Source organism: Phalacrocorax aristotelis, chromosome 2, assembly GCF_949628215.1.
Source record: "Phalacrocorax aristotelis chromosome 2, bGulAri2.1, whole genome shotgun sequence".
Taxonomy (NCBI): Eukaryota; Metazoa; Chordata; class Aves; order Suliformes; family Phalacrocoracidae; genus Phalacrocorax; species Phalacrocorax aristotelis.
The window spans coordinates 115,548,244-115,571,427 of record NC_134277.1 but is presented as its reverse complement, the minus strand read 5'-3'; the positions used below and the strand labels follow the sequence as shown (position 1 = coordinate 115,571,427).

General features: G+C 44.5%; 1 protein-coding gene across 1 annotated transcript in view; it reads right to left on the bottom strand.

The window, feature by feature from the left end:
- The window catches only part of COLEC12 (collectin subfamily member 12), a 98,224-nt gene extending 83,269 nt beyond the window's left edge, over nt 1-14,955 (bottom strand). The window contains exons 1-2 of the mRNA XM_075084782.1: nt 14,839-14,955; nt 2,868-2,918 (exon numbers count right to left, since the gene is read on the bottom strand). Of these exons, the coding sequence (XP_074940883.1) occupies nt 2,868-2,918; nt 14,839-14,845 (58 nt within the window). The 5' untranslated portion in view covers nt 14,846-14,955. The remainder of the gene's footprint in view (nt 1-2,867; nt 2,919-14,838) is intronic.
- Between the last annotated feature and the right edge of the window lie 8,229 nt (nt 14,956-23,184).

Sequence of the window (23,184 nt, the reverse complement as noted above, 5' to 3'; positions counted from 1 at the left end):
CTCACCACAAGCCATGTTTTTTATGAACTGGTTATGCTTTACCCATCTCCCCCTTCAGAGCACGTTTCGCTCCAAAAAAGGCCTCCCACTTCCGAACGATGGAGTCAAAGGCTCTTGAGTTATGGTCCTCCCACCACGTCTCATGTCAGTGGAGCATACAGGGACTACCCTGGTCACAATATATTAACACATCTGCTCTTACAGCATGGCTCCTGAAACAAAAAACCCACTGCTGCTGTAATCACTGTTCACTCCAGCAGGACGTACACAAACAGTGCTGGGATTTCTACAGTGCCAGCCAGCAGACAGGACAGGACTCCTCTCAAAATGACCTTTTACCAAGGTTTTGTATAACAAAACTTCGTTGTTGCCTTGGGCTTCCCCCATATTGCCTTCTCTTACCAGAGAGGACACAGGGCAAAGAGCGGACACCAGCTGGAACAGCAGGCATAACATTTCCTACAGGTCAGGCAGGAATTTGAACTACTCAGATGCATTTCAGCCCCAAGAGCAACCTCTGGTGCTTCGCTGGAAACACTGACCCAGCTTGCCAGGGAATTTGGAGTTTTTAAAAGATGTGCATGTCACCTTCCTGAACAGAGGAGTCTGGTGCCAGGTGAAGCAGCCAGCACTGCTGAAGGCACATGGCTCCCACTTCCTCCAGAGGTTGCTCTGAGGCTGGCTGGAAATTCAGCAGGGACTGTAGAGGTGGGAATGCACTGAGTCAGGTTTTCTGAGAGAGGGGAAATAATCCCTTTAGGGGCCACAAAAGCATGAGCACTTGCAGGCAAAGAGCATGCACACTGGTGCAGGAACATAAGGAAACCAGGTCAGCCTAGCTCCTCCCTGTGCTGCCCCAAAGATGAGGAAGGGGGTATGGGAGGAACTCTGGGCTTAGAAATGGTGTGGACAAAGGCGGCTTCTTGGACCAGCACACTACTGAACCACACAACTCTCACCAGTGCCAATGCTATGGCTTCATGGCCCCATTCCCCCTTTTGACAAGGCTCTTGTAAAGCAAGGAAGAGTTTGGGATGGCTTGGTGTTTAACTCTCAAGTCCTGCAGGCATCTGGGACACCCCCCGACCACTGCGATGTTGTTTTCATGAAGAAGGTGGCTATGGTTGTTTCCTAAGGGTGGAACTACCCTGTCTTCTCCTTCTGCGGTAAAATCTCCTCCTCCTGCCACCACCAGACTGCTGGCCCTCTCCTCCCTCCCTGCTGCCCCACCAAGTGCAACAGCACAAGAATTTCTGGAAATGCTCAGATAAACCTTGCATTTCTAAGGGGAGAAATAACTCACATTAGCAGCACCACATTACCCGGGGCAAAGAAAGAAATTAAAGCAAGTTAACACACAAAAATCCCATCATGTCACAACAGCGCACTTACTATTGGGATAGTAAGGATTGTGGGGTACCTGCTCCTTGCTAAAACCTTTCGCAGTTCACAGCAAGAGGATGCTGACCAGGGACAGCTAGGTAGTGGGCAACATGGAGGGAAGCTGTTTTTATAGGTGTTAATGAATCCTAATATTTTTCCCTCAGCTGGAGGTGACAGAAATGAACAGTTAACATTTCTTCCCATTTCTCAAGATTTTTTTTCTTTTTTGCTATTCCAGGGCTTAATCCAGAGAAAAAAAAGAGTAGGAAAAAACCCTATGTGCAGTCTTATGGCAGGACTTTCCAAGCCACAGATGCTGGCTCTGTGGTTGGTTGACCTATCCAAAATAAAGCTCAACAGCAGGGAGCGGTGGAGTAGTTCAGGGGGTAGAAGAGGTCATGCGAATCTGATCCCCACCTCCCGAATGCTGCATCTCCTTACGCTGCCTCCCCCTGCTCCTTTTGGGATGGAGGGAATTGTTGACTTATTTTTTATTTTTTATTTTCAGCCTGCCTTTCCTATCCATTTGCCAAGTGGGGTTGTTGAAAGTGACTCTTGTTGTAGCCACTTTCCCAGGAGAGAAAAAACAAGGTGAACTTTTATCCCGATGGCTTACAGTTGAAAAAGCAGCTAGCGGCTTGGATGATGAGCCCCTTTGGCTGATCCAAGACAGAGCTGGCACTGCAGGAGCTCAGAGGCCGCCATGTCAGCTCCCCATGTCCAGAGGCACAGCAGTCAACCTGCCCTGGGCAAAGCTGTTGGCTGCAGAGGCTGAAACACTTTCACAAGGAAAAGAAAGCACAAGAGCCTTGAAAAGATGAGCCTCGAAGGCTGCTGCCCCCTGCACAGAGGTGCATGGCACCACCTTCTTCACATGAGAAGGCTGTTTTCACTGAACAAACATCAAAAAAACGGAAGGAAGTGGAAAAAAGGAAAGAAAGTGACCAAGTGTTTTAATAATTTCTGACATCAGAATACATTCATATCATATACTTTTACTTCTTTTTTGAGAGGAGTGCACAGTATATGAACTGGCTGAGCTTGCAGTACAACTTCCGTGAGTCTACAGGATATCCCACACCACCATTCTTGGGAATACCTACAAACCCCGCTGAACATCAGTCTGTTGGCCAAAGGAAATCCCAGCTGGGCAGAGGACATGTAAGAGGCGTGGAACCTTTTTTACAGCCAGCACATGCATTTCTGTTGAGGTATGGGCTTCACTTTCATAATGCTGATGTTCAAATATTGAAACCAACCACTGCTTTTTTCTGATCAGGGCTATTTCTGAAGTGTTATGTTCCCCATGAAAATAAAATAAGTCTAAAAACCACACCTTCCTCTGGGCAGATATTAGAGTGAAGTGGATAACAGGACTGTACCTGTATGTTTTGATGCTGCCAGCAAGGGAGGTTTTCATAGCAAGCGTTTGACTTACCCTGAGCACTACGCAATAGCAAGCTGAAAGAACTGCTGCCACTTACCAAACCTCTTGTAGCCAAAGGACTGCACCTCCTCCTCCTCTGCAAAATCGTCTGGAGAAAGAAAGACACAGCAACAGATTACTACTACCACCGGAAAAAGATGGGAAGAAGTTTTTACAGATGCATGTCTATAAATTAACGTACTTGCATGTTTAATTGATTTGTAAGGCACGTTACTGATCTTCCCCTATGTTGCTCATATCCCAGCTCTGTACCCGGGTAGAAAAGGCAGTTTGGAGCCTTTCCCCCAAACCAGTATCACCAGCAGAAATCCAGACTGCAGATGGTTTATCACCTGGCAGTTATCCTGGAGCCTGCCTGGCCACCTAAGTATAGCACAGTGCAGACATGTCCCTTGTCATGATGATGGCCACAATTGTCACCAGTGTGCCCCTCAGGCAGGCTCACCCAGACCACGGCACTTGCTCCAGCCCACTGCCTGTGCTGCCCAGGTGGTCGGGCTCAGGCTGTGCTGCTTGTACAGCGCTTTGCATAACTATGCTGAGCAACAAGAGAGGCGTCAGAGGGGACGTCTGTCTCTCCGTCCACCACCTCCCATGGGCACTAGCTTGGTCTGAAAAGGCAAGGTCTGATAGAAAATGGGAAACAGAACTGACAAACTCAGACAGATGAGAAAAATAGAAACTATTTAAGCCCTTTTGTTCTCATCTTCACCAGCTAGCAAGCAGTAAAGTGCTAATAATCACAATTTAATTTTGTCAGAAGCTTAATTTCTCTCCACTTCCTTCCAGCAGCAAAGGAAAAGGCTGGCATCAGCAGAAGAAATACACGCATGACTTCTTTTTTTAAAAAAAAGGGATATGTTCGTGTTTGTGTGTTCAGCCTCTTCCTACCAACACAACCGCCCCTTCTGCTGAGTTGGGGAAGGCGAGAGCCCTGCCTTATCACCAGCACCAGCCTGGGCACCAGGCGACCAACCGCCAGGGAGGGCAGCACAGCCCAGGCTCCTAATCTCCCACTTCCCTATTTCCTGGGGAAAGCAGAGTAGACCCATTCCCTCTCTTGCAAGCACTGTTTCATGTGGGGAAAAGCCTCTGCGGAGTTCTTTTTAAACAGGACCTAGGACGTGGCTTCCCAAGCAGCAGCCATCAGTTTGCAGCCCACCACTGCGCTGGGGAACCACATCGCCTTTGTCACGTTTCTGAGCAGAGAGGCAGGCAAGCCTGCCTCCTCGCTGCGAAAAATACTGCCGGGGACTGATGGCAATCCTTGCTCTCAGAAACCCAGGTAATCCTGGGCTTTTGTTTGCATTGCAGCGGAGGGAACGCAGACTCAGCACCCCAGGGAGCTTCAGCGGTTGCTCGCCACCTTGTGCCGCCCTTCCAGCACGGGATGCTGAGGAAACTCACTCACTTGCAGCCTCTCCATCCAGATCTTTCTCTGACAGGAGGGGAGAAGGAAACAGAAGCTCAAAGGCCAGTGAAGAAACTGACGAGAAGGGAACATTTAATGAGCAGCGGTGGAAAAGCAGTCTCAAAGCAGATAAACAGACGTGATGGAGTGAAAGGTCTGTGCCTGGTTAGACCTTTGTTGTCCACAGACTTACTGCACACAAACAGGCTGCTCTGCATCATGATACTGGGCTAACTGGTGCTGCAGCTAACTCAGGCCATGACAGAGCCTTTGGAGGATGAATTCAAAGGCGGAGTAAAGGTAGGGTCCTCATCCAGGCTCAACAAATTATAAACCATCTGAGTGTACGTCCAGCAACAAATGTGACCTGCGCCTCCTTCTGACCTGCAAGGTGCCATGCACTTAAGTCTGAGGGATATGTTGCCTGAAGCAGCAAAGAAGTACGTGAAATGCATCACTTTGCAGAATGTCACCCTTTACTCAGACAGCAGTTTTGATAAAACAGCTCAAAACTCACCAGATATACATATTTTGCTCTCTGCCAGAGGCGGTCCTGTCTGTATCTTAAGCTAGACTCCCAATTCAGAGGTGCATTTAAGAAATGGAGGAATCAGTGGACACTCCTTAGGCAAAACAAACACGTCCTCATTTTGAAGGCAGAAAGAATTCTTTAAAAAAACAAACCCAACAGACCTCACAATTGTACCAAATGTTATCTGAAGACAAGGTCACCTGACAAAACATGACACATGCTAATAAAGCATAAACAGTCAACAACCAAGCTTCTCATCCCAGCAGTAAACTACTCCGGGAAAATCTTCCCCTCTTGCACAAAAGATAAAATGCACAAAAAAAGATATCAGCTCCAGAGCCCTAAGCTTCCTGCCCTCTCCTGCTATCGGGGCCGTAACACAATCACCTCCTTTGTTTCTCAGGAGCATTAACCTGGCTTATCCAATCCGTATCTGATGTATGCAGCCAGGCTGTGTTTAAATCCTGCAGCCTCATCCTATGCCACATCTACAAGACCTTCCTCCCAGGCTGCTAGCCTCTTCCCTAGTTGTTTGGTGTTTCACGCTTAGCCCAACTTCATTGCCCTCTGGCCACTCATTTATAATAATATTTTCATTTCTCTGTATTTTTTTATGTTTGCAACGTATGTATATGTTTTATATACATATATTTCATAGTTTTTATATATTTATATACATATTTATATACTTTTAAAATATATATACACCCACTTTAATATTTGCAACACTGCATGCTACGCTTGCTAGGAATTCAAATATTTTTAAGCTTTTAAAACTTTACAATTATTCAGTAATCTTCTAATTTTGAAGAGCACTTGTGGCATCTGAAACAAAGAAGTGGACACAGGCAAGGACAATTTTGTCAAGAGGTGACCTGGCTCCCTGCTCACTTAAAATCTAAAACATCAGATAAAACCTTCTTTAATCCCTTTGAGTTGATCTAGCAACAGGCAGCAATGTATTTTAGGGGAGGTCTGTTAAAATTGTTTGACAGACTAAGCTCAGAGGTGTTTAAGTCACAAGTACCACTAAGTACTTTGATCAAATAGTGTGCGAATATAAGATTTTACAATATGAACTGTTATGTAACAGGTTTAAGGAAAATAAAGACGGGAGGAAGAAATGAATAAAACAAGGTTAGACTAAATGTTCAGAAATGAACAGCACTGCATCCTTTGGAAATAGAGACTAGGATGGGTTGAAAGTCCTACTTAAAATAAATCAGTGTTTGAAATATTAAAAATGAAGTTGACAAGCCTATAAATTTAAGTTCTGAGGCAAAGCCATGTGCCTCAGCCTGCTCCCCACAAGCCCTTCAGGCAGTATTGCACTCACTGGAGGTGGCAGAAACTTGGTCCTCAGCATCCTGCTACAAGTTTCAGCACTGAAAATATTGAAGTTTGTTCACAAGTTTTACAAAAATCTCAAAGCTTCATAATATCTTTGAATCAGGGAAATACGAGAGAACCGAAGTTTTCATTGAAAAGGTAACAGTTTTCTAGAGAGAACTATGAAAATGTGATCTATGATGAATTACAGAGGTTAAGAAAATACACACCAAGTAGGAAAGCAAATAGTAAGAAAACCTCCAGCATGTTTTTGTGCCTCATGCTTTTAAAGGCAGTATCAGAAATCAGAGTGAAAGAAATTCAGGAGTTTTGAGCACCGCTGGCTGCTATTACATAAGGAAGTTTCGCATTTTTACATCAGTGGTGCCCCATACACTTGAGTGGGGCTGCACCTGGTGTAAGAGGGTTTTTTCTGACATTGTGAAAGGCATAAGGTAGAAGTATTTTACTTTAAATCCAACCCCTCTTGGTTACAAAGAGGACTGGAATGAACGCAATATTTCTGTTACATACATATACATTTATATATAGGCAAGGCTTATTTTCCTGGGTGAAAAATATGAATGGCACACTTCTTGAAGGCAATGAAGCAGAATCCATTGTTATGCCCCAGCCAGAAGAATTAAATCTTTAGTGCTGGCAAGATCAGCCATAATTTAGTTATAAAGTGGTCTACTGAGCTCTCAGCTGTGAGACGAAAGAGAGGGAATCTAGAATAAGACAGACGAAGAAACATGAAAAGCTGGTTAAAACATGATTTCTTATTCCACTGACTTCTACTGAGCAGAAGGAAGGTCCATTAAAAAAGGCAAACTCTGGGTGGAACAGAAACACATGTGAGCAACCAATTGTATTTAACCGTGTAGGAGAAGGACCACCGGAGATCTCCTGTTTCTTCAGGTTTACAAGAGTCTCCTTGGAGGCTGCAACAGATTGTCACTTGGAGCTTACACCAAACCACTAAAAATGAGTGGGTAGCTCTAGGTGAGCAGCAGTACATCAAATATTTCAGGGAGTCAATACAAAGCAAGAGCTCTGGTCCGAAAAAAAAAAAAAGTCTTTGAGATATTTTGGCAATATCCACACCCCACTGAGTACCAATGCCAAATTCTGCTTGCCTTCTAGTTATTATTTCTGAAACACCTCTAATAAATATAGTTGTAGAGTTAAATAAGCTACAGTATAATGCTTCAAGGGAGTGGAAATTATTAAAAGGCAGTTCAACTGGGGATTAACACAGCGAACAGAGGGAATTCATTTAATCTAAAACAAATTAGACTCATTTGATTAATTTGCTAGAGGCAAAGCAAAAATCTGTGGAGTAGAACTGTGTAATTTCTGCTTCTTGTTCTTAAATCTTAAATAAATTAATCATGGACCACTTATGAGTCACTCTGAGGTCAAGCAAGAAAGAGATGGCCTGGAGCCAAAAAAGATGCCAAATCTGCCCTGTGACTATATAGGGTCTATAACCACTGCACTGCTCGGTCCCTTCGCTGGAACAGCACCAGATCTGAGAAGCCTTTGGTGCAAGGTGATTTTAGGGAAACGGTTTCCATTTTCTCCCCTTCCTTTTGTGGGTGTCATAGTTGGCATACAGAAGGTGTAACAGAAAGCTGCTAATGTACATATCCAGCCCTCACCTTTTAACAGTATACCCCATTTAGGCATTTAAACGTAATTAACTAATGAAGCAAACTAGACCTCAGAACTGTAGAGAAACTGGGTCATATGGTGGCTGCAGACATGTGGTATCCAATCATTTCTAGAACGTCTTTGGGCAGTAAACCTGGGTTTAAAGTCTTTGTTTAAAGACTGTTTAAGGTCCTGAATTAAGAAAAGACACCAATATTCTACACTGCGTTTCAAAATCTGGGGAAATCTGTTTCAGGAGAAAAAGAGGCATTTGGGCTGAAAATTGTCATGACAAGTTTCAAGTCAGATTTTAGAAGTTGCTGGATAAGCCCTCTGAAAACTCAATTTACAGTACATTAGAACTTACCCCTAAGTAAGTTCCACACTGGGAACGCAGGACTATAAGATTAATTTGTAATAACAATGACATCCAGTGTAAAAGTTTCCTTTAAAATTAATCTCTCTCTCAAAGAGCTTTAAGAGTTAGGGCCCTGCCTTTCCCAGTGACTCTAATGGGAGCTGTATAGTTATATCCCAGTGCAACTCTGTAAAATTTATTTTAATATTATCAAGAACAAATTTTTTTTTGGTACTATTTGGAAAGACGCTGTGCCCATTAGTTGAAAATTATGATGTTCCTCTCTTTAACCCATAAACCAACATGGATGCAGAACTCTGCTCAGAACCATGTAACAAGTGCACCTCCATCATGAGAGACTGCTTGCAGTGTGAAAAAGCTACTTCTGCCCACTCTCTCTATCTCAGCCCTCTTAGGGCAAGGCAAAACTTGTCCACTTGTGAGGTTTCTGTAATATTAACAACTGTTCAGACAAACTAGAACAGTGAACATGAATATCTTTCTCATATCACATTTCAAAAGCTTTTTGAGCAGCCACCGGATTTATATGCATTTCTGGTCACTATTAACTGAGTCTACGTTGAAAGTGCTGACCTAGAGGTGAAACCGAGCCAGCGGAGGCACAGCAAGCAGCTGCGGCCTTCAGATGTTGATGACTTCATCAGTCTAATTGGTTTCCACTGGTTTTCATAGTTCTTATTCTGGACAGTCTCCTGCTTGTGCTAATGGGCTGTTCATTCCCCTCTCTCTTCACAGATGCTTCATTTCAATTCTCTTCTGCTTTTCTCTGCTAGTTTCTCCTTATAGTCCTCTTCATATTCAAGTCTTTTTCTCTTTGCTTCTATTTTGGTAAGCTCTCCCTCATAAAAACCTACCCCACACCTAAAACCCTTCCCTACTGACATGGTCCCAAGCTGATGTGTCATGCTCACAATGTCACTGATGTTGGTTCTGTGTGTATTGTGCCCATCTTTTCCACCCGGTCCTTTGTCCGACTTGTCACTCAGTAAGCTCCTTTGGACAGGGATTACACAGATTCTGCATTTGCAGAGTACCTGGTCTTTAGGGCAGCTGTGGCAGAGGTTCAGCTGAGGCAGTCCTGGAAGTGAGCCCACCTCCCCACATCCCGAAGCATCCCGAAGGATGTTGTTTGAGCCCGGATTCTGGCAACGAGACTGAGGCTTTCCCCCACCTCCGTTCTTCAGGCTGCTGATCTGGGAATTTATCTGCTTTTGATATTGCAAGAAAGTAAGAGGAAAGGCCTCAGACCAGAGACCTCTTGACAGTTATAACCTAAGACATGGATTGTGTCTTTCATCACCTAACATAAAACAAAATAAAACAAAATGGATCATGACAAATGGGTGCATTTTAATATTCCAGTTTTGAGCTGCTGTGCCTGAAAAATGTGAAAGCTCACATTAAGAATGCAGAAAAGGACAGCAGATTAAGAAATTCAGAGCCGTAAGAGTGATGGCTCTAGTTTTGCTTTTTAGGCACAAAATGAAGACAGTAAATAGGGATGTTTCTTGAACAAAACTTGTTAGCCTAAGTGCCGCAGAGCAATGCTACAGTACTAGGGTCAGGACCAGCTGCTTGGTGCAAAGGGTTGACCTTAGAAGCTAAAAGCTTATATCATATCGTATTTCAGCATATGATTTAAGAGCAAACAGACCTGTTCTCATTAGTGCACTGAAAAATCGTGCCTCCCTGTCTGTATGTTAAGGGAGGCAATTAACAACAGCATTAAAATGGCACACACATTCCTGAACAACACATGTCTCTATTACCTCCCATAACTCATCCACTTTGTTTCCCAGCGACATCCCAGTCTTCACCTCAAATTTATGCACCGAAGGGAATGCAGTTTTAGGTGGAAGCAGTCAAACTCTGAAAACAATTCATCTTAGGTTGATCCCTCACTTGTACAGACCACAATCACAATATTCGAAGAATCAGGTTCACTTTCAGTGCCTGGTAAAAAGCATCTTTATCACCCTTTGCAAGGGGGAGGGCTGGAAGGGGGGAATCTCTGTTCTGACACACCGAACCTCAGAATAAGGAATGTTTTGTGAAGCTGAAGATAACTGGGCACGCATCCTTAGCAGCACTGAACTGCTTTCATCCTTGACGTTTCTTCCAGCTCTCTCTCTTTATTTTCCTTTGATTTTGCTCTGCAAGGCCTGATTCGCTCTCTCTCTCTCTGCAAGATTACCTTTCCCTCCTTATCCTAGCAGGCAAAGGTGTTCGAACCTCTGGGCCCAATGGTCTTTGCGGATCTAAGCAAAATGTTCAATGGTTGTCACAAAAAAGGGGTCTGTTCAGCTCTCAGCTGTAGCAAAATCAGTCTAGAATAAAGTTATGTTATCCAAAGTAGCAGAAGAAAGAGCCACAAGAGATTTTAAACAACTCCCTTCTTCACAGGGGTAGGCTCACTGGTGCTATTCTTAGTCCTACATGGCTGGGAAAGGTAGAATATTGAAAGCTGAGATGAACAATTACAACCTCTTACCGAAAATACTCCTGTCATAGTTTATATCCTAATTCTGCTCAATAACTACTACACTTGTACAGTAATATTTCTATCTGTGCAATAACAGATTTCTCTGTTATTTTCACAGCCTCTGACACTCTGCTTTCCTCTATATTGTTAATAAGAATATCCTTCGACATATGCTTGCATGATCGTCTTTCTAATTCATATGTTTAAAATCCTCTGTGCCACCAACCAATTCAGGATACACACTGACTGTATAGTAGCATTGCTCAGGATTTGTTCTGCATTGTATCACACATTTATTATAACTGCTCCTGCCTTTGAACTTTGGCGGTGGGGTCCTGTGACATGTCCAACACACACCACTCAGAGCTCCTGCATATGTTTCGTGTTTATGTCACTATATTCATATAGGCTCTGTTATAACTGGACTAAGTAAAGGTTACTGGATCACTCCACTTCTAATCCTTGGTTTTCAAATGTGTTCTGGCTTCTGCAAAATGCTCTGGACTGGATTTTTTTTTTTTTGCGTCTGCAGCTTGAAGTTTCTATCCAGGAAAAGACCTACCTGCAGATGACTATTCATTTGATTTTCTGCACACGCAGTCTAGACAGAGAGAAACACTTTTTCCCAGTATTAGAAAATTAGAATGCTTATTCCTTTATTCTTTATAAATTAGAAAGAAAGGCAAAATCTGTCAGGAAGGTAGACTTCATATAAATAGTTTATTTAAGACTTTTCAAGGCAGCCAGAAAAGAGCAACTGAATTTGCATGCACACTCAGCTTCTGCAAATGGAGGCTCTACCTGCAGATTACATCCAAGTTAAAACACAGAAGGGGCGATTTTAGCAATACGGGCTGATACATCACTAATTGTCTGTTAAAGCGTGCACTGTGTAAGGGAAAATTGAGGTAAACTGAACTGGCATATCCCATGAAAGCTCAAAGAACTCTCTGTACTGAAAACTCTGTGCACGAAACCTTTGAGGCAAGCTGGTTGACGCTAAGAAAGCCGGGCGTTCAGACTAGACCATTCCTGAGGCAGTGCCGGCTTCACCAATTTCAGTGGAGCACAACCCAGGATGAACCTGTCCTGTCTTTTCAGTCCGTGCATCTTTTTTTCTTTTTTAATGAGAAAAACTGCACAGGATGGGGTATTTGGTCACATTCCAGCTCTCAAGCACAAGACACCAGACCCTTCGTCCTCCAGCACCACCGCTATACAAGCTGTGACGGCAGAAAGGGAGGAGGAGGAGGAGGATCAAAGGAAAGAAGCAGCTGAGCTACCTTGGGTAGCGTGATGCAGAGCTCCTCTCTCATCCTGGAGCAACAGTCCCAAAGCGACCACCTTGACTTTGTCATAGCCCAGCTTGGGGCATTGGTATTAAGTTGTTATCCAAACAATATTCACATTTCAGATGAAAACATTTATCACCAGAACCGCCATGACAGTAGTGATTACGCATACAGTTTAAAGTAATAATTACAAAATCTACCACAGTTCTCAGTTTTAACAACACTAGTCCCTGTCCTAAATTAGGGCCAATGTTTTTGAACATGCGGTGGTGTTTGACTATGAGGAAGCTGTTTTCATTTGTTTCCTGGGCAACAAATGCTCCTTCATACCCCAATAAATAACTACAACTTGGAAGTATCATGTGATAAAGATACATCTGACCCTAAAGCAGTCAAGTCCCTTTATAAATCACATGAATTATTACTAAAAAGTATCACAAAGTTTGTGAGCTCAGTGTAGTTTGCTGGAAATAAAGCTGCCAGCATATTAAACATAAACTTTGATTTGTTTTACTGATTTAAAACATAACACATTACGAATACCAGCAATGGAAAATATAATTTATTCCTTACAGATATTTAGTGATGTAATTATTTAGATATTCCTCCGTTCTCCAGAGAGGGTAGATAGAGAGACAGCTGCAATCAACAGATCGTTTTGTTGTTATTGGGAAAAATATGTAACGACACAGAGTTCTAAAGTCCTACAATTATCACCACCATCAGGTTTAAAGAGAAAATATGAAAAACCAAGTCTGTACCCAGAAAAGGAAATCACGGGGTCAAAATGTGGTTTGGCTCTCTGACTTCCATAACACTGGCAATAGCACTTGATGTGATGATTTTTCAAAGTTTCTCTTTTCTCGTGCTGTTAGCACAGTCATGTAAGTGTTCTTCTTTGCATGTTTTATTACTCATTTCCATAACTCTGTGGGGGAAAGACATAAGATGGCTGTGATTGCTCTCAGGGAAACTGAATGGTAAGGACTAGCAACCAGAGTGAAGCATCTGCCTCTTGCTGGAGCGTGGGGCACCAACATGTGCTCCCAGCAGGAGTAACATCTTCCCTCCAAATGCTGCTTCTCTGCTTTGCAAAGAAGAGCGACGGAGGCAGAACGGAAGGAGACACAAATCGCATTATATGTTACTGCCATCCTCAGTCCTTCGCATCCCACCTCCCCCCAAAACCGGCGCGGCCTCAGCCCCAACAAAAATAGAGCGTAAGGCTTTCAGTGATAACAGGCATGCGTTTATATTACCGGATCCCCATTGTTTTGGTTTGTTCCTGCCATTACACTTATGCTGATAATGACAAGCTGATGACAAAACTTTTGGCACAAGTACCCTATAAATAAAGAACATTGTAAATACATTATTTTTAATATGTTGCATGGCCCTGTAGAGACACCATGTCACAGTGCCAGAAGAAACTTATATAGCGTGTGTGGGCTTGCAAAAATAAAACCCCCCAAAAAGCTTCCCCTCCCTTCAGGCAGCTACTCTGGCAAGTGAATAAATAATCACATCATTTGGTGTCCCAGACACTGGAAACTAAGTGTAACTATCATGATGTTTACTGGCCTCCTGGCATCTGGAATCAAACTCTGCAATCCAAGCACAGGCACACTGGTGCCCAAAAGCAATTTTCTTGTATGTATGGTTTTTCCCTTCCACCCTTCAAGTTTATTTTTGCCTCTGAAGAAAAACTAGACTCAACTCTCACAAACTCCCAACTACTTCCTAAACTTTCCGTAATGTCCTTTGATGTTTTCATTGCAGCTATTCCCCAGCGTGTAAAGTCTCTGCTTTTTGCTGTAAGGCTATCGATTTTCATAAACAGGCAGCTTTCTTGCAAACCCCCTAATACATCTTGACTAGGTAGTGTAGCAATTCGGCAACCTGCTTCTTTATTTGATTTGAAAAGTGTATTATCTAATTATCTAATACCTCATAGTCACAACTTTGTAGGACGGGGTCAACCGGTAGAAGTGGCATGTTTCACCCATTTAAAATAAAAAAAAAAGGGGGGGACGGGCCAGGACGACAAGAGAGAAAAAGGGAAAGAAACAAAGTTTCAGTTTTAACAGATGTAAAGCAAAGACCAAATATTTTCCAGTCGGTGGATGTTGAGGAGAAATATGCCAAATACATTTCACAAGCCAGTTAAGCCTCTACTGGCACCTAATCACTGCCAGATGTTTAGAAGCAACACCAAGATCATCGCGAAACGCTGGCAAAAAATAAACAAATAAATTAGGGAGGAATAAAAGCCGTCTTCTGGGGACGCCGGGGAGCGGGGAGAGAAAAGTTGGGTGCCGAGAGAAAACGTGCAGGGGAGAGCACACATGACGGGGGGCGGGGGGCTCCCACACCCACAAGGACACCCCGCTGCCCGGGCCGGGACCTACCGACACGAGCCACACCGAGGCCGGGGCGCAGAGCCCGGGGCGCGGGGCCGGGGGTCGCCCGCAGCCGGGGCTGCCCCCTCGGCGCCCCGGGGGTCGCGGTGAGACCCACGCTCTGCCCTTCCCGCTGTTGCACCGGCCGCCCGTGCCCCGCCGCCCTTCTGCCCGCACACGGCTTGCCCTGCCTGCACGGTGCCCTGCCAGCACCCTGCTTGCAGGCGGCTTACCCTGCCTGCACCCTGCCCGCACCCTGCCCGAAACCTCCCCTAGCTGCAGCCTGTCCGCGGGGTGCCCTACCTGTGCCCTGCCCGCACCGACCCATCATACCCGCACCCGACCGATCCTGCCCGCACCCTGCCCGCCGCCTGCTCCCCTCCCGCACCCCCCTGGCGCACCCATCCCGCACCCTGCCCGCACGGCGCCTGCCCGCACCCAGCCCTGCCGCTGCCCGCTGCCCGCTGCCCGGTGCGGGGCGGCGCACGTGTGCGTGCGGCGGAGCGGTCGCCCCGCTGCCGTCCCTACCTTTCATCTTGGCGCCGGGGCGGGTCACATAGGACGGACGGGGCGCGGCGGGGGCTGCCGCCGGGAGCGGCGGGCGGGCGGCGCTCCCTGCCTACTGCCGGGCCATGCCGGGGGCCGGGCGCGCCCCCGCCGCGGGCCCTGCTGCGCACCCCCGGCCGCTGCCGCTGCCCCTGCCGCCCCTGCCGCCGCCGCTCGCCGTCGCTCGTCGGCCGCCGGCGGCACCGCGCTCTCGCCGCCAGCCCCGCGGAGCCGCGGCCCGGCCCCGCCTCCCTCCCTCCGCCCCGGGGAAGGGGCCGCGGCCGGGGCCGGGCGGTGGGGGGGCGGGCTCGGGGCCCCGCCGGCGGCCGGGGCTGGGGGCGTCACAGCACGGGGCGTCCTGCGGGGCCGTGGGGTTCCCGGGGTGCGGGGCCGTGCGCACCAGGGTCTGCCCGTGGGGAGCAGCCCGGGACAGGTCTCACCCACCGGTGACCGGGGGCCTTGAGTGGGACGCGGCGTTGCCGGGAGTCTCTCCCCGCCCTCCCCACGCAGGTGGTGGGCACCCGGGGGTTGGCGGCTAAAGCCGTCCTCGTGAGTGTTACACTGCCCAGGCAGCCCACGCCAGCGTGCCTCACACCACGGCACACCGAACAAGGGGTCCCGCAGCTGTGGATGCGCTTTCGTCGGCTGGGAAGAGGCTGCAGGACTTTCAAAGTTCACCCAGGCGCTGAACGATGCGCTGTGAGTAGTCCCGTTGGATTCAACAGGATTGCGTGTGGTGCACATACTGAAGAGCGTGTGTAAATTTTTGTGGGGTTAGGGAGATACAGGCCAGTCATCTTTTATTTGCAAGAAGGCCAAGAGCTTCCTGGCTTGTATCAGGAACAGTGTGGCCAGCAGGAGCAGGGAAGTGATCGTGCCCCTGTACTCGGCACTGGTGAGGCCGCACCTTGAATACTGTGTTCAGTTTTGGGACCCTCACTACAAGGAAGACACTGAGTTGCTGGAGCGTGTCCAGAGAAGGGCAACGAAGCTGGTGAAGGGCCTGGAGAACAAGTCTTAGGAGGATCAGCTGAGGGAACTGGGGTTGTTTAGCCTGGAGAAGAGGAGGCTGAGGGGAGACCTTCTCACTCTCTACAACTACCTGAAAGGAGGTTGTAGTGAGGTGGGTGTTGGTCTCCTCTCCCAAGTCATGAGTGATAGGATGAGAGGAAATGGCCTCAAGTTGCATCAGGGGAGGTTTAGATTGGATGTTAGGAAAAATTTCTTTACTGAAGGAGTGGTCAGGTGTTGGAAAAGGCTGCCCAGAGAGGTGAAGGAGTCACCATCCCTGGAGGTGTTCAAAAAATGTGTAGATGTGACACTTTGGGTCATGGTTTAGGAGGCCTGGGGGTGTTGGGTTGGACTTAATGATCCTAGAGGTCTTTTCCAACCTTAATGTTTCTATGATTCTGTGATTCTACTTCTCTAGTTCTGGATGTTGCCAGGAATAATGGATCATTTTCAGGCTCCCCTTTTCATGAAAGGTGCGCTTTGATTTTCTGCAGACCTACCCATATTTAGGCTATTGAAGATGGCGACAAGATGATCCAGTTTTGACTATTAACGTTAGAGCTGACAAAGCAGAGCTAGTGCGATATGCACTGATTTGTTCTGGGGCAAACAAAGTAGCAGAGGTGCCAGAGAATCCTTCCCATTGCAGAGAGGAGATGCATACAATTTTGCTTTTGCAGTTATTGGTATCACAGTCTGTTGAATGGGGGGATGCCCAAAGTAATGGTTATGTTACATGGTCTTTTCAGGGACCCTACAGCTCCGGCAAGGATTGTAGCGTACAAGAAATGCCACAGTGCAGTATTAGTTTAACACCAGGTCAAAAAGCATTGGAAACCTATCGGGTATGATCTTGCCTGAGTGAGGAATGAAGGATTAAATCCACAAAAAGTAATCACTGTAGAACAAAAATTAAAGAACAGAAATTTTAATTCCTTCAGTTGGTCTGATGACTTGAGTTGACATCTGCTTGAGTGCATTTCACTGACTCAGAGGCAGTACCTTCAGTTTGGGATTCCCGAAAATACTTGAATACCAGCTGCAGTAGCCATTTGCTGCTTTAAAGCAGGGCTCAGATATCAGAGAGTCTTGACTCAGATTTTAGTTTACACTCTGGTAGTTGACTGGAATATCTATTTTTGGTACAAGTCATAAGTAAAACTCTTCAATCTAAATACAGTCATCAGGTAATTACAGATGCCTGTAGTGTTGTGTTGGATTCAGACAACAGCTCTTGCAGTGTTTATAAAACTGATTAATGCTTGGTCAGTTGTGTGATTTATTTTGAATCCTAAGTTAACTCACAATTTTTGTTTTGAAGAATCAATATCATTCAGTTTCCCACACTAAAAACTATTCAGGCTCTGATTTAAAGCCCATGGGTATGTTTTCAAGAAGAAACCTTTCCATTAATTCTCATAGACTGGATGAAACCAATAGTAAAGCTCCATTTCTCCAAAGGAGTACTTCTGTTTGAAAACACGGCACTGAAGGAATGCTTTAAAAAAAAAGAAGAAAGAAGAACATGAGTTTAAACCTGTGTCATCAGGGAAAGTGCAAGGAGCAGGACTGTGCAGGAATTCAGACAATTCCTCAAAAGCAGTAACTGATAACGCTTTTCTAATTCTTCAGCCAGTAACCTTAGTGAACTGAAGCGTGGCAACCAAAAATTTCAGACTGAGGAGTGAACTGCTGTGCTGAGGAAAATATGTTCCTTACTAATTGGAAGAAAAATAATGAGTATTTTGAATTCATATAGAGCTTACAGTTGACTCATTAGGCCTGAGATCTACCTCCGTTCTTGTGACTTAAAATACTTATTAATTTGTGGACATAGTGGGACACTTCATATTTCTAAAGCAAGCTTCTATATTCTCTTTTAATCGTGTAAGTTGTATTCCACATTGGATTACTTATAAATATGTTATGTATTTAAATGGCTGATGACCTTCTACTAATACTGCTTTAAAAATCTAGTGTTAGTAAAGAAACTCAGGAAACTTCTGAACTGTTTCATGTGTCAAATCTTTCCTCTAAAACAAAATATTGTATGTTTCAGTTTCTGAAGGAAGTGTTCCTTTTTTCTTACTGCTGACCCATCTCCATCCACCAGAAGAAGGTATAGCTCTTAGACACTGTCACCACCACTTATCAGCCCTGAGGTTAATGAAGGGGAAGGCAGACTGTTGATGGTTCGTGGAGATGGGGTAATTGAGCAAGCATACGTAATGAGCTGAATGTCAGTGGATTATTGATATTACGGAGCATATACTCTCATCATCAAAACCAGTTTGGTTAAATAGGAGGATTCTAGATCCAAAGCCCCCCACCCCAACTACTGAGTGGCATAGCTTAGAAATACTGTCCTCAAACATCAGTAAGAGCATGTCCCTCTCCATCTGTAAATGGATTCAACGCTACAGCCTCCTCTCCATTGTCCCTCTGCTTCAGTTGCCTGTATGAGCAGCTCCCCAAATTTCCAGTTCTTGTTTGATGAGCGCTCTGAAAATGATGGTCTGAGACACTACATCCAGAGGAGACCTACCTTATATTTAGCCTGGCTTCTGACACCCCATCTGACATCTACCAACAGGAGGTGGGTTGCGGGGTGCAGTCTAAATGCTGCTGGTGTCCCTGGGTCAGCCTATGTACGGCAGGACGGTGCTGCAGCGGGTGATGCCAACAGAGACACAGCACCTCTTCCAGCCAACCTGCTGGGAGCATTTTGTTGGCATTGGTGTCACAGGTCCCAAGTTTTGAACTGTCTCTTGTTCTGGATGGAACCAGATTGCTTTACTGGGGCTGCTCAGAGCTAGACAGTGTGGTTGTCCTGTGGTTTGGGCATCTTTCCCTTTCTCTTCCCATGCCCTGCGAGACCTGCCCGCAAGGATACTCAGGCACGAGGACACTGGGAATCACCCAGAGACACAACCTGTGGCCTGAAAACAAACTAAGCTCAGTTGTCCCAAATTTCAGCTGTACCTACTGTCTAAATACCCCAGCATACTTGATTTCAGCTAATAAGAGCAGCCTCTCTTCAGCATCCTTCCACTGCCTGGGTTTCAGAGGGATGCTGACCCTGAAGAACTGCATCAGGTGCTACTTTCAGACTCCCCCTCTTATTTCTGCTTAGATGCGAGCTCCCTGTGAAGCTAGACCTCCCAGTCCTTAAGCTTTATCTCCATTTCTTACTGCGTGGGGATCAAGAGATATTCCTACTAGCTAGGTAAACCACAGAATACATGCATATATAGGGTGCAGCACAATACATAATACAGGGTGCAATTTGTAACTAGCATTGCCCGTTCCTGGGCCTTCACAAACTGGAACTTTTTATACACTGTTTTATATTTTCCAAGTTTCATTTAAAGCTGTGGTGAAATTCGCCAAACACAGTTATACTGCTTCTCTGGTTAAAACCACTGATCTTCTCAGAAAAAGTTTCAAGCATATTTTCGTATTCTTTCAGTTTTAGGAAACTTTAGACTGTGTTCTAGGGAAATCTAATTTCACAGAAATACTTCATTTTATGGACTTTTTTGTTACGCTAATTCAGGACATAAATTATGAGGCCAGTTTTTTCATCCAAAAATAATAATATAACAACAGCTTACTACCACAACAGGCTGCCTGTCGCAAAGTGATGCCACATTGCAGCCAGATTCAGGCTCAGAGAAGGTCTAGAGGATCTAAACAAATAATCCTTGTTTAGAAATGTTTACATATTGGCTTAATATGGCTTGTTTGTATGGAACTATTACAATGTATTCATCAAATGCTGAACTAAGGTACCCAAGTGAGTGCTTTGCTGTTTCTGTGCCATAGTGTGACCTTCAGCACCTACCAGCCACTTTAGGTTGTTCATTTTCCCTTGCTACAGTCTTCAGTATCAAGGAAGTTCGTTTATAATGGTTCACAGTCACTTTACTCTGCAAAACATGTTCAAATTCGGCAGTAATCCAAAAGAAAAAGATGCAAATTTAACTTCCTGTATCACTTTCGGATAAATTGTCCAAATTTTGCTGAAATGATCTAAAAACAAAGGTAATGTGCACAGTTCCTGTTCACTTTGATTCCACTTCACAACGGACCATTACCCTCACCTGGCTCTTTCCCACAGCCTAACCTACAAAATTTTGTCAACACCTCTCCTCTTTTCTCCAACCACAAGCTATTTGGTGATTTGGCAAGTCTCAGAGTGATACTGGAGGAAGCCTTGGTCCGTGCACATGCGTGGCATTCTCTTTTGATTGGCAGCCTTCTCATTGCCTGACCCCAGATGCAATAAAAAGGGCAATAATTAAATAAAAAAATCTGAAAAAGAATTGCATGCATCATTGAGGAGAACTGCATGTGACACGGGAACCATATGTGCGAGATCATTTGTCTGAAGTAAGTTTGGGTTCAATACAAAATGTTCATTTGAAAAGTAAGAGTTGAGTATTATAACATACTTTAATGATAAATCTTTTTCTCCACAACAATTTCATATTCTTGTTAATGACCATTTTGGATCTGTGCCCAGAGTGAAGACATTATCCTTGGATCTGGGTAACGAGTTTGTAAATGATCCTGAACAAATGGTGAAGTTATTTACTAATAATTTTGTTAAATCCACAGGTGAGCCTTTTCTTAACCTGGGTAATTAGCATCACAACTTGGAAGTATTTAGTTTTCTAGACTTGTCTCTGACAAGTGAGGTTGTTTTTTGGTTTTCCTTTCCTATTTTTTGATTAACTGCAACACTGAAGGAGATTCTGAAGGCAGCAAAACCACTGGCTATTTTTTCAGGATGCCAGAGTTACTCAGAGATACAGACTTGTTCTGGCTCTGGTTTGGATATTGATCATGCAAAGGCCTATGTGTCAGTTCTCTTGTCTTTTAATTGCTGTGACCTTTTTCTTTGAGAACGTGGATTTCTTGGAAGGATAACACGAGACAGCTCTAGAGTAGCCCTAAATTTAAAGAAAAGCAAAATGCTGGAAGGCAATTAAAAGTTCAGCTATTATGGTTACCTGCAGATGATATTTAGGGACCACCTTTATGTTTTTGATATCTGATGAAACATATCATTATGGGTTCAGAAAATTTGGGAAATTTTATGCTGGCAATTTATAGACCAATTTCCTTGCACAGTATTTTGTAACAATTACTGAAAACAACTGTAGCTGCTGTGTCTGCTGAATATTTATCCAAGAAAATATTCAACTTTGGTGCACATAATTTCACATAATGAAAACTAATTCCATTACCGCTAGAGTGCTTAAATGTTGAAGACAGCAAAACCAAGACCAAATAATTAGTGCCAGATTTTATTAGGATGCTTGCAGAAGTAGATTCTTATACATTAGCAATAGCATTTTGTTTGTTCATAGTGTGTGTTTCTTTGAAGACGCAGAGTAAAATAATTCTGATTTCCTCAGAAATGATTTCTGATTGCCTCAGGTCTAACCATGTTAGCTCTTTGGCTGGAGTGTATTGAAATGATACTGGCCAGGGTTTGGTTCGTGTTGATGGGTGGAGGTAAAGGTCTGGCCATGTTTTGAGACTGTCCAAATGCCAATGACGTTCAGTTTCCAGTTATCTTCAGTGGGAGCGAGCAAGCAGGAACCCAGAGTTGGGCATCAGCCTGGAGGAGCATCCTCCAGCTGTTGTTACATGCCACACATTTCATCTGGGGTTCAGGGACAGCTGGGCATGTTCTGCATGCTCCTGTCTAGCTGTGCAGCTAGGTGCACAGAGGTGCCTCCATAAGGCCATCTGGCACTAGAGGGAGTGGAAGCTGTTGTAATCTACTTACAGACACTGACACAGCTTGGTTCAGGTGACTCTGCTACCCAGATTTGCTGGTTATGGCAATACAGATCCACATGGCAAGTCCAAATGCATCATATATGGTCTTCCTGACCTCTTGCCTTGTAGTGCAGACCTAAGAGTCAAAGAGAGGCTAAGTGAGTATGGCTTGTATACTGCTTGGCCACGGGAGAGGAGCACAGCAGGAAAGGCAAATAAAAAGACAGCAAATCCTCCCTACATTAAGTTAGCAATATTGCAATGTATTTTGGCTCTTCAGCCTGTGAGTTACACCCACCAGGACTCCCTGACGCTTCAACAAGTGGGTGTAAGTAGGTCCAGGGGAATATTAAATTACAAGTCTTCGTCTCTGAATTTGGCGCAAAAAGTACAGAAAAAAACTTTGAAAATCAGGGAACATAATGACTGCAACTGTAAAGTATTCTACTCACTATGTAGAACACATCTGTAATTTATGTAAATTGCAGTTTACGGAGAATGTTGAACCTTTGAAGTTTTACTTGTTGAGGCATAATGGCAATAAAAGATAGCCACTCTAGTAAGTATTTTTAGTTGTGTTTACCAGGTTTGCATTGGTCTTGCTTTTTTAGACGAAACAGACTTCAAAAGGAACAAATGAACCAAAAGATAGGTAGTGATAGTAGTCCTGTGTATATTGGTTCTGAGATCATACTATCAACAGTTGCTTCTGATGCCGTATTTCTGTCTTCTTTCAGGTAGATTGCAGGGCATTAGATATTCACTGAAAATGCTAATGAAAGCTTTGGAGAGATCCCATGTCTTTTTAATTTTGTCAGACTTCATAAATGCTACACAAAAATAATTGTTGTCAAAGGACATTACCGATGTGGTGAAATTGAGCACTCACAAGCTAGGAAATGCTAGGAAGAAGATTTTCCATGGGACCTTAACTTACCTGCATATGTTTGGAATTGTTCATAGACTCATAGGTTTTCCTACTGTTAAAAAGTATTGATATGGATATTAGTTTATGTGTATCAATTTTTCTCCAGAAACTCCGTTTATTCAGTACAGAGAAGGGACTGAACTAATTTAGTGAACGCCCATTCAGTATTTTATCTTCTCTTCATTGTTCTTCTAGGTCCCATTCACTGCAACATTTACACTCTGCTCTGAAGATAAAATTATTGATTCCCATGTGACTGTCATCAGGGTAGTGTGTATATATTTCACAAATGTTAATTAAACTTTGCAAATGATAAGGATTATTATTACCTCCATTTTATAAGACTGAGCCACAGAAGATTAAAGTTAAAAGTTATCCTCTCACAAGAAGTGAATCACTTGAAGTGCTATGATTTCTCAGGGTACCCAGTGTTACACTATACACCCAAGGGCACCTCTGAGTTTCCACTTCGCAAGCCTGGCTAAAAGTCTTAGTCACAGCCCCACAAGACTCATCTACGCATGATGCTGCCTCTGCCCTTCCTCTCCCTGCTTTTGACATGTATGGAACCCACAAAGAGTAGCCCTGGCATACTC